We start from the raw sequence: 11,726 nt of genomic DNA on the forward strand, positions 1-11,726 counted from the left end.
TGTTAGTGAAAATACAGCAATCCAATAAAATAATGGATCATTGCTGATCAAACTCTTCAAAAAATACGATTTGCTTGCGACCCGCCTGGGCAGCGAGACCTCATCTCTACAATAAATCAAAAAATCAGCCAGGCGTGGTAGCGCATACCTGTAATTCCGGCTACTCGGAAGGCTGAGGCGGAAGGATCGCCGGAGCCCAGCAGGTCGAGGCTGCGGTGGCCAGGAGCGGCCATTGCACTACAGTCTGGGCAACAGAGTGAGACTCCAACTCAAAAAAAAAAATAAGATTTGCATTTACCACCAGGTAAAGAATGCCAACCAACATTCTGTACTGTGCTGGAGGGAAGTTGGAGGACTATCAGAGAGATAGAATAAATTTGATAGTAAAAAAATAACTCGCCAAGCACGGTGGCTCAAGCCTGTAATCCCAGCACTTTGGGAGGCAGAGGCGAGAGGATTGCCTAAACTTGGGAGTTCAAGACCAACCTGGGCAATTTGGTGAGACCTTGTCTCTACAATAAATCAAAATAAATAAATAAGCCAGGAGTGGTAGCGTGCTCCTATAGTTCCAGCTACTTGGAAGGCTGAGGTGGATGGATCACCTGAGCCCGGCAGGCTAAGGCTGCGGTGGTCGTGAGCATGCCACTGCACTCCAGCCTGGGCAACAGAGTGAGACTCCAACTCAAAAAAAAAAAGAATATGAGTTTGGGAGCCAAACAGGATGAAATTTGATTTATGGTCCTTCTGCTAACTGTTGTGACCTGGGGCAAGTTTCTAAACTCTCAGCCTTTGTATCCCTACCCGAGATAATCATAGTTCCTTGGTAAGAATTTTGTGAGAGCCGGGCTCGGTGGCTCAGCCTGTAATCCTGCGCCTTGGGAAGCTGAGGTGAGTGGATTACCTGAGCCTGCAGGTTCGAGACCCGCCTGGGCAACTTGGCGAGACCTCATCTCTACAATAAATCAAAAATTAGCTGGGTGTGGTAGCGCGTGCCTGTAGTTCCAGCTACTTGGAAGACTGAAACGAAAGGATCGCTGGAGTCCAGCAGGGCGAGGCTGCGGTGACCGGGAGCGGCCACTGCACTCCAATCTGGGTGACAGAGTGAGATTCCAACTCAAAAAAAAAAAGAATTTTGTGAGAATTATATGGAATAAGTGTGCAAAGCTTCTCATGCAGCACCTGTAAGTACTCAATAATTTGCAGTTAATGTCTTGAAAAAATAACAGCACTATGGTAATAGCAGTAATGATCCCCTCATATCTAACTTGTTTTTTGCCCTCATATCACCTACCAGTTTCCACCTTGACACAGATTTTTCCCCATTTGACACTGAGAACCCAAAATGTTCAGGCTAACTACTGCCACCTCAACTCTCAGTTTCCTGTGATCAATTTATTAACCATACTTATATTTGCTTCCACTCATCCAGTACAGATGGATACATACAGGAAAAAGCAAGCAGTCTTAGTCCATCGCATCCATATACCCTCAGGCTCCAAAACAATTGTTTTGTTTAGTTTGAGTTGGAATCTCACTGTCACCCAGGCTGGAGCGCAGTGGCACGCTCATGACCACCGCAGCCCTGACCTGCTGGGCTCAAGCAATCCTGCCTCAGCCTTCCAAGTAGCTGGAACTACAGGCGCACGCTACCACGCCCGGCTAATTTTTGATTTATTGTAGAGATGAGGTCTCGCAAACCCGTGGACTCAGGCAATCCACTCACCTCAGCCTCCCAAAGCGCGGGATTACAGGCTGAGCCACCTAGCCTGGCTTCAACTTTTTTATTCATCCTTCTACCATCAGCCTAGAACCTCTGCACTGATAACCAGAAGCACATATGTCTGTCTTATATTATTATTATTATTATTATTATTATTATTATTACTGAGTAGGGATCTCACTCAGTTGCCCAGGCTGAAGTGCAGTGGCATGATCATGACTCATCGCAGCCTCAGCCTCAGTCTTTGGGGCTTAAGTGATCTTTCTGCTATAACCTCCCAAGTAGCTGGGACTTGGAAGAAACAAGGCCTCGCTATGTTGCTACCAGGCTAGTCTTGAACTCCTGGGCTTCAGCAGCCCTCCCTCCTTGGCCTCCCAAAGTCCTGGGATTACCGGTTCGAGCCACCGCATCCAGACTGTTGGAACGTGAAGTCAAGTTTTGTTATTGATCTCCATTCATTCATTCATTCATTCAGCAGATATTTGAGAAACTGTATGTGACAGGCATTGTAGGTGTTGGGATAGAGCAGTGAACAAAACAGACAAGAGTCCCTTCTGTCAAGGAGCTTACATTCTAGTTGGAGACAACAGATAAAAAAACCGAAATGCATGCTATGTCAGAAATGATTAAATGCTGAGAGAAAAAAAGGCAGAGGAAGGGTTAACAAGCAGGGAGTAGGTGTTAGTGCAGCCAACCACATTTTACAGGGCCTTGCAGGCTGTAGAAAGGGCTTTAGCTTTCACTGTAAAAGGTGCAAAGCCTTTGAAGGGCTTTGAGCAGAGGTGTGATGTGATCTGACCTCAAGAAGATAAGTCCAGCCAGCCTCCTGCAGGCAGCTGAAGAAGGCCAAGGTGGAAGAAGTGACTAGTTTATGAAAACATCAGCCCTCTAGGTAGTTTAGGTGCAAGATGTTTGGATTAAGAGAAGGTTTAATTGCCCCCAGAGTTGGAAATTGGGGGCAATAAAATATATATATATACTTTTTTTTTTTTTGAGTTGGATTCTCACTCTGTCGCCCAGGCTAGAGTGCAGTAGCACAGTCACGGCCACCCTGGCATTGACCTGCTGGGCTCATCATCCCCCCGTTAGTGCACATTATACCCTATAGGTGATTTTTCGTCCCTCCCCCCCTCACCCTCCTCCCTCTGAATCTCCAATGTCCATTATACCATTCTATATGCTTTAATAAGTAAGACTGGGCTATAGTTTGCTTTATGGTACTTACTTGTTTAATTTTGTTATATGAATTATTCTAGTTGTATTAAATGAATTGATTAACATTTCCTCTGTTTTGATGCTTTGAGGCAGCTTGTATAAAGTAGTTAAAATGTTGGTGTATAAGATAGGTATTAGTGGCTCACACCTATAATCTCAGCACTTTGGGAGGCCGAGGCGAGAGGATTGCCTGAGACCAGGGGTTGGAGATCAGCCTGGGCAACTTGGCGAGACCTCATCTCTACAATAAATCAAAAAATCATTCTTGTTTCAGGTTTTCCTATCCTAGTGCCTTTAAAAAAAAAACAACTTTGGGGTTTATTGATTCACTCTTTTTTTGATGGGAGGAGTGGTCGCTATAGAGGAGGAGTAGAGGAAATTGGATTTGTTATCTGCCCTTACCTTTACCATTTTCATGACTTCCTTCCGGTTTTGTTTTGCTGCTGTTTTTCTAGCTACTTAGATTGTAAGCTTAGCTTATTTTCAACCTTTCCTGTTTTCTAATACATGTTCTCTAACATGATTGATTTGTTTTTCTGTTTTCTAATAAATGCATTTTCCTGAATCCTGAAAGCTTTAATATTAAATGCTTTTGTTGGTGTCCAGTTTTTAAATACTTCCCAATTTCCACTTATTTCCTATTTAATCTATTAATATTTATGTGTGTTAAAGTATTTAAATTCTGATGGAAAATGAGGCAGTGTTAATTTGTTAATTTTTAATTTCTTATATTTAAATGTCATGAATATAGATTGTATGCAAGTTTAAAACATTTTTTTGATATTTCCTTTGAGGTCTAATGTATGGTCATTATATTGTGAATCATTCCTATGTGTTGGAAAATAATATGTATTCTCATGTGGGATCTTTATGATGCTGGTTACTAAAAATAGGTGCCAGACTGGGCGTGGTGGCCTCAAGCCTGTAACCCTAGCACTTTAGGAGGCCGAGGCAAGAGGATTGCCTGAGCCAGCGATTCGAGACCAGCTGGGCAACTTGGTGATAAAAAAAATTAGCTAATAAAAAAATTAGCTAGTCCTGGTAGCAATCACCTATAGTTCCAGCTACTTGGAAGGCTGAGGCAGAAGGATTGCCTGAGCCCAGCAAGTTGAGGCTGCGGTGGCCGTGACTGTGCCCCTGTACTCCAGCCTGGGTGACAGAGTGAGACTCCAACTCAAAAAAAAAAAAAAATGGGTGCCTAGGACCTGGAGGCAGAATAGGAAAAAGGCATATCCCTTTCTAGTTTACTAAAATACAGAGTGGTGGACCTCTATTTAAATCCTAAGGATGTCTCAGCCTGTCTTCCTGTCACTCTACAACCCAGTGCTGCTGGCATCTGCAGAGGATGAGTAAGAGGCTGCTCAGTTGAGATTATTTTACATGTAAGAACAGATGACAGCAATATAAAACCTTTTCTTGTAAATAAACTTTTCTTCCACTTTGACTGAAGCTAGACCCGTTCTGTCAGTGGCAGGCAGCCAGTGCCAACACTCAATAGTCAATATCATTGGTCAGCCAATCTGTGAGAAACTGAGTTTTGCATATGGATGGTGGTTTAAGGACATAAGTGAATAATATCTGCAAAACCAGGTTGTACGAAAGTCAAGGAACAAAAGTCAAGGAACAAAAAAGGGACTACTTTTATTAGAAGTTAAATCACAAATCTAAATGTTAAAGTACTAATTAAGGTTATGATACAGAGCAGGAACAAGGGTGAAGCTAGTGAGGTACTTGCTTTGGGTGCAAAATGTAAAGAGGCACCCCCCAAAAAAAAACTCAATCATTAGGATAAATAATATTTTCATGTAATTTTTATTTATTTATTTTAGTTATTTATTTTTTTTGAGTTGGAGTCTCACTCTGTCACCCAGACTGGAGTGCAGTGGCCGCTCCCGGCCAGTGCAGCCTCGACCTGCTGGGCTCCGGCGATCCTTCCGCCTCAGCCTTCCAAGTAGCCAGAATCATAGGCATGCACTACCACGCCCGGCTGATTTTTTGATTTATTGTAGAGATGAGGTCTCGCGTGCCCAGGCGGGTCTCGAACCCACGGGCTCAGGCAATCCACTCACCTCAGCCTCCCAAAGGCGCGGGATTACAGGCTGAGCCACCGAGCCCGGCTTCATGTAATTTTTTAAAATCAAAATTAATGTCAAAAATCCATGAATAAAATACCAAAGTTTTAAATAAAGGCAGGACTTGACTCCGCATGTTGGTAATCATCTCACTTCACCTCTCCCTAGTCCTGGCTGTGACATGACACCTGTGGCTGTGGGAAGGCCAGGTGGTCAGATGATGTCAGAAGACACAGGCAATATAAGGTCAGGGTTAAAATCTTGGGGTCAAGCATAAGTTATATAATTCCAGGCTTGAATTCTGACTGTATGGCCGCAGGTAACTTACCTAACCTACTAAGTATCTGTTTCTTCAATGTAATAGGAAGCTAGTAATAATACTTCTCCCCTAAAGGGTTTGCAATGACTATACAAGAGAATGCATGCAAAGTTCTTATGCCTGAGCCACAGAGGAAAATCCAGGTTTTGTGGAGCCTGAAGCTCATATATCTTGGAAGACCCTATGTAGGAAAAATAATAAAAAATTAGGAATACAAAATTGACATGGAAGTGAATATTTAGAGTGGGAAAATAAATCATAATAACAAATTTTTTTAAAGCACAAAACCAGGGCCAGGCTCAGTGACTATAAAGTTCCTATAATCCCAGAACTTTGGGAGGCCAAGGTGAGAGGATTGTCTGAGCCCACGGGTTCGAGACAAGCCTGGGCAACTTGTCGAGACCTCATCACTACAATAAATCAAAAAATTAGCTGGGCATGGTAGCTCATGCCTGTAGTTCCAGCTACTAGGAAGGCTGAGGTGAAAGGATCGCCTGAGCCCAGCAGGTCAAGGCTGCAGTGGCTGTGAGTATGCCACTGCACTCCAGCCTGGACAACAGAGTGACTCCAACTCAAAAAAAAAAAAAAACCACAAAACCCAGAAAAATAAAGCATTTTTATACATTAATTGTCCATATACATCGCTGTAATACTTTTTTTTCTATGCTTTTTTAGGCTACATGTTCTTTAATTGCCTTTTCATATGACAACAATTTTGTGATACTTTTTTTTTAGAGATAAAAGGGTTATTTTATTCATTTGTACTTAAACCAGCAAAACTGGCACTGATGTCATCATGATGTTGCAAAATACAAAGTATCTTTCTACAAATATGAGTGTCATGAACAAATCCGGGTTACAGTACTCTACCCAAAAGGGGCTGAGGAAATCAAAGTGCACTACAGCTTAAAACCCTTCACCTGAACTGAATTTGTTAGTGTAAAGCCTCCCCATCCCAGAAAACAGGGTGCTCCTTTATCTCTGTACTTACACTTCCTCTTCTTGAGGTTAGATTCTAACTCCTAAGATGTCAAGTCCCGACTACTATTTTACCTACTTATCTACGATCTACGGCCAGAGACAGCACCTACCCTGTTGTCCATAGCAGCCAAGGTCATTGAAACCTCTTTGATTAGGTTCCAATCATACACCACCCCCCAAATTGACACAATAGGCAGAATGAGAACCAGGATACTAAAACAGAACACATGACTAAAACAAGAAAACCTACGAGGGAGGGAAGGAGGGAGGGAGGAGGAACGAGGGAGAATTCAGCCACTGCCCAGAAATGGAGTAAAATACCCACCCGCCTTCACAGATCTTCAGGCTGCATGTCCATAAAGTAACTATGGAATAAATCCATGGCCTGTGGGGTGTTAAAACACTTAGTGGCCTGCTGTAGGATGCTGTGACTTTCTCCAGCCATTTCCAAGGTGGCTTCCAAGTCACTGGCTAGTGAATTCTGCTGGAACTGCATGGCGGCCTGCAAGGACTCCTCTCCAGAATTATGGAAGGGGCTGCTCCAGGTGTGACTGTTCCAGGCTGGGGGGCACCAGGTCTGACTGTTCCAGGTGTGGCTACTCCAGGACTGGCTGTTCCAGGTCTGGTTGTTCCACCCGGGAAGGTTCCCGGATGTGTTCACCAGGCATCCCTGGTGGTAGGGCGAGTGGAGACCTGTGTAGGTGTGTGCTGAGACCTGGGCCACACTGTAGCTGTTCTTTGGCCAGCTACTTTTCTGCCACCTCTTAGACTTCATTCTCTGGTTCTGGAACCAGGTCTTCACCTGTTTGTAGCTGAGGTTCAGAATGCTCGAGAGTTCTTGCATCTGCTGGAGGCTGAGGTACTTCTGCCTCTGAAATCTGTCGCTGAGGACACACAGCTGGGCGGAAGTGAACACGGTTCTGGTCTTCTGCTTCTTGACTGGGACTGTATCCGCCTCCTTCTTCCCTGGGCTTCTCTCTCCGCAAGTGGGTAGTTTGACTTTGGGACTGGTGGAAGAGTCAGGACTGTCCTGGGCAAGCAGGTCCATGGAGGAAGGAAGAGGAGAGACAGTCTCTGTGTGGGGCATCTCAGCGGAAGACATTGGCAAGGTTGGATAATTTTCTTCAGGCCCACAAATTACAGGCATTGGCGAAGAGTCTGTCATGATACTTTCTATAGCGAGAATAGATAATTGCTCTCTAACATGATTGATTTGTTTTATAGCATCGAAAGTTTAGAAAAGTGTTTCTAAGCTTCACAGTTCATAACTGGTAATATGTCCGTTTCTATGATTGTTCTTAAATTTGGGGAAACTCCCACTGCATGATTTTCATATATGAATTATACTATAAGAGGTTCCAACAAAATGCATACACATTTTAAGAAAGGAAAAATCTGCATTAAAATTGCAATAGTCTTTGGCCCTGCACTTTTGTGTCACAACACTAAGTTAGCACAGTAGGTAATAGGAGTATTCTGGCAACCATTCCCATATGGGCTTCACTGACAATAACTTAACAACATAGGGAAATGATTGTAAGTCGCATACAAATATCCCACTTAACCCAAACTGAAGAAATCTCCAACTCAACTTACTCTTTGCTGGTTCTCAAAAATGGCCGTGGCCTCTCTGCCACCTGACATCAGGATATGTAACAGAAGGGTGGTTGGAGAGGAACGAGACAGTGGTCTCAACTGATTTCAGTTAAAATATCTTACTTTTAGAAATAATACAAAAGCAGGCTGAGTGCGGTGGCCTACGCTTGTAATGTCAGCACTTTGGGAGGCCAAGGCAGGAGGATTGCTTGAGCCTAGGAGTTGGAGACAGTATAGGCAACATAACAATACTTCGTGTCTACATAAAAAATTGGGGGGGGGGTAGTCCCAGCTACTCTGGAGGCTGAGGCAAGGAAGTACTCCTGAGCCTAGGAGTTTGAGGTTTGAGGCTGCGGCGAATCATGATTGTGTCGCTGCACTCCAGCCTAGGTGACAGAGTGAGACCCTGACTCAGGAAAAAAAAAAAAAGAACACAAAAACATATGACCTAGTATGCACATTGCTGCTGACTCCCTTCAATGCCTTGAAAGAAACTTAGCAAGTGAAGAACCCTGACACTTAAGCTTCCTTAGCTTCACAGTAAATCAACTTTACTGACATATAATTTTTCAAAGTTTTCCACAGCACTAACTAGTTTGTAGTACTCATCACACTTCAGTATATTTATTTGTAGTACTCATCACACTTCAGTATATTTGTAGTACTCATCACACTTCAGTATATTTATTTGCACTCATGTTTCACGCTCCAGATAGATTATACACTCAAGGACAGGTACTGGGCTTTGTTAATTTTTGTGTCAGTACCTGTTTTATTTTTTTACTTTTTATTGAGTTGGAGTCTCACTCTGTCGCCCAGCCCAGACTGGAGTGCAGTGGCCGTTCCCGGCCACCGCAGCCTCGCTTGCTGGGCTCCAGCGATCCTTCCGCCTCAGCCTTCCGAGTAGCCGGAATTACAGGCATGCGCTACCACGCCCGGCTGATTTTTTGATTTATTGTAGAGATGAGGTCTCGCCAAGTTGCCCAGGCGGGTCTCGAACCCGCGGGCTCAGGACTCCATTCACCTCAGCCTCCCAAAGGCGTGAGATTACAGGCTGAACCACCGAGCCCAGCTCAGTACCTGTTTTAAATTAGGGATAAGGGATGGGCGCAGTGGCTCATGTCTGTAATCCCAGCAATTTGGGAGGCACAGGCAAGAGGACTGCCTGAGCCCAGGAGTTTGAGACATGGGAAACTTGGTAAGATCTCATCTCTACGATAAATTAAAAAAAGATTCTCTGGGCACAGTGGTGTGTGCCTATAGTCTCAACTATTTGGTAGGCTGAGGTGGAAGGATTGTTTGAGCCCAACGAGGCTGCATAGCCGTGATAGTGCCACTGCACTTCAGCCTGGGTGACATAGTGAGACTCCAACTCAAATAATATAAGAAATTAAAATAAATAGGAATTTGGTCAACAGTGAACAAATGTAAGAAAGCTAGTGGGAAGGAAGAGAGATGACAAGAAAACAATATAGCTGTGACTGAGAAAAAAAATCTAAGAGCTGTGGACTCAGACAGAAAGGATAACAATATGCAGCGATAAGAAATGTTTGTGTCAGCCGGGCTCGGTGGCTCAGCCTGTAATCCCGCGCCTTTGGGAGGCTGAGGTGAGTGGATTGCCTGAGCCCGCGGGTTCGAGACCCGCCTGGGCAGCGAGACCTCATCTCTACACTAAATCAAAAAATCAGCTGGGCGTGGTAGCGCATGCCTGTAATTCTGGCTACTTGGAAGGCTGAGGCGGAAGGATCGCCAGAGCCCAGCAGGTCGAGGCTGCGGTGGCCGGGAGCGGCCACTGCACTCCAGTCTGGGCGACAGAGTGAGACTCCAACTCAAAAAAAAAAAAAAAAGAAATGTTTGTGTCAAGTACAAAGAGGCAAAAATCAGAGACCGGAAGACTAATAAAAAATGCAAAATAGGCACAGAAAGGCCATTAAAACAACCAGTGTGAATCCTATCTAGAGGATGTCCAGGCCAAGCTCACACATGTGGTCCCAGCACTTTGGGAGGCCAAGATGAGAGATAGCTTGAGCCGAGGAGTTCAAGATCAGCCTGGGCAACATAGCAAGAACTAGTCTCAAAAAAAAAAAATCCAGAAAAGGCAAATCTAGAGACAGAAAGCAGATTAGTAGTTGCCCGGGGCTGGAGGTAGGAATGGGGAGTGATACAAATAAGCCTGAGGAATCTTTTGGGGGTGATGAAAATGCTCTGAACTGGATTGAGGTGATTTTTGCATCACTCTTTTAATAAGCGAAAGTTATGGCATATAAATTATACCTTAACAAAGCCATTTAAACAATGTTTTTGAAAAATGAGACCAGAGATTCAAATGTAAAACGGTTGTAACATGTAAGTAGAATTTGTGAACTAGCTCATCTTGAGCAATCATTTTTCTCACCAAGAGTCCCATACACTATGGTAAAGTTTGTTGTGCACCAAAAGCATCTGTGTGTGCTGGGGGACTTTGTGAGTGGTAAGGTTTATTAGGACCCTTCTCTCACAGTAGTTTGCTGACCTCGCCTGTGTGGCCAGCTTCTGTGTGCAAAATAGACACGTTCTCCTCCACTTCCCTCCCTCCTCATACAACTCTGATTTGGAGTATTCGTTAATAGAAGGAAAAGACTCAGGTGAAATAATTGACCTTCTCTTATGAACTTCATGTTTAATGTGTCACTATCCATCCAGGGCAATTATATTTTGAAACCCAGTTAGCAAATGTGAATCAATCTTCAACGGTGATAAAGTTTTTACTGTCATAGAAACTTCCAATTCTTTCTTTTTTCAATAAAGAGATTATCAGTAGAAACGATTTGCCACCTGTTGCATTGTTTGTCAACTTTGATCATTAACTCAAGCCACTTGCAGATTTAGCAGATAAAAATATGGGTTGCTCAGTTAAATATGAATTCAGATAAACACCAAATAATTTAGGATCAGTATATTCCAGATAGTTCTTTTTTTTAAAGAATAAGTGTACCCATGCAATATTTGAGACATACTTACACTAAAACATTTTTTATCTAAAACTCAAATTCATCTGGACATCCTGTAGTTTATCTGACAACCTTTTTGTAAATAAGTTGTGGGAAAGCTCAGTTTAGGTTGCTCTTAAATGGCCTGTGCTTATTTGTTTTCATAAACAAAAAATCTCTAAGAGAAAGCGTTGATTTCCCAGTCCTTGGGAGGGCTAAATTCTGATTCCGAAACTCCTTCCATTAAAGTCGTGCTTCAAAAGTGAAGCCAATTCTGCTGTGGGAGAGATTTCCTCAAAAACCTGGGGTTTGGGCCACTAGGTAGTGACCCACAACCCCTCCAACAGAGGTAGGCCTCCGGTGACCCTCTGTCACCGCACTAACCGGTGAGCAGAGAACACCGCCACCGCAGGCCCCCGCACGACCCTTGGCACCCGCTGAGAGATGGGGCTTGACCAGCCAGCTTCTCCGTGTGTCTTCCGCTCGGTGGTTCGGTCCAAGTTCCAGAGAGACCCTCCCCCGCTCCAGCTCTCGACGCTCTTCTTCGTCACACCCCCCTTCCGCCTCCCGCCCCGTTGGGAGTTGAACGGAGAAAGCGGCTTCCGAGCACGAAGTGCCCGCAATTGACAGCGAGGTCTGAAATCCACAAACAGCTCGCGAGGTGCGAGTCCCCGCTCTCGTTCCTTCCAGAAGGGGCTTCTGCTGGGAGAGGAGAAGAAACCTAGGATGGGCGGGCGGGGGGCGGTGTCGCTCTCGCGCCCTCTCTATTTTTTGGTCGGAGGAAAGAAAACAGCCCTGCGCCAGGCGTGTGCAAAGCGGACAAGTGGAAACACGGACACACCCTCCCCGCGGCC

The 11,726-nt window shown here is 44.4% G+C and overlaps 1 protein-coding gene across 2 annotated transcripts; it reads right to left on the bottom strand.

The window, feature by feature from the left end:
- Positions 1-6,638: 6,638 nt before the first annotated feature.
- LOC103277341 (homeobox protein NANOG-like) lies at positions 6,639-7,461 on the bottom strand. Of its 2 annotated transcripts, XM_021707395.1 has the most exons (2): positions 7,023-7,461; positions 6,639-6,977 (listed from the first exon to the last, which is right to left on the bottom strand). In XM_021707395.1, the coding sequence occupies exons 1-2, from the start codon at positions 7,452-7,454 to the stop codon at positions 6,639-6,641; spliced, it is 771 nt and encodes a 256-aa protein (XP_021563070.1). In that variant the 5' UTR covers positions 7,455-7,461. The 2 variants fall into 2 exon arrangements, with proteins under 2 accessions (XP_021563070.1, XP_021563069.1); XM_021707394.1 differs by having other exon boundaries at positions 6,639-7,461.
- Between the last annotated feature and the right edge of the window lie 4,265 nt (positions 7,462-11,726).

Source organism: Carlito syrichta, unplaced genomic scaffold (assembly GCF_000164805.1).
Source record: "Carlito syrichta isolate Samal-C Ts95f unplaced genomic scaffold, Tarsius_syrichta-2.0.1 Scaffold317361, whole genome shotgun sequence".
Classification (NCBI taxonomy): domain Eukaryota; kingdom Metazoa; phylum Chordata; class Mammalia; order Primates; family Tarsiidae; genus Carlito; species Carlito syrichta.

What these genes read in the sequence shown, in the direction of transcription:
- LOC103277341 (XM_021707394.1), bottom strand. Translation starts at nt 7,454, where the DNA reads ATGCCTGTAATTTGTGGGCCTGAAGAAAATTATCCAACCTTGCCAATG.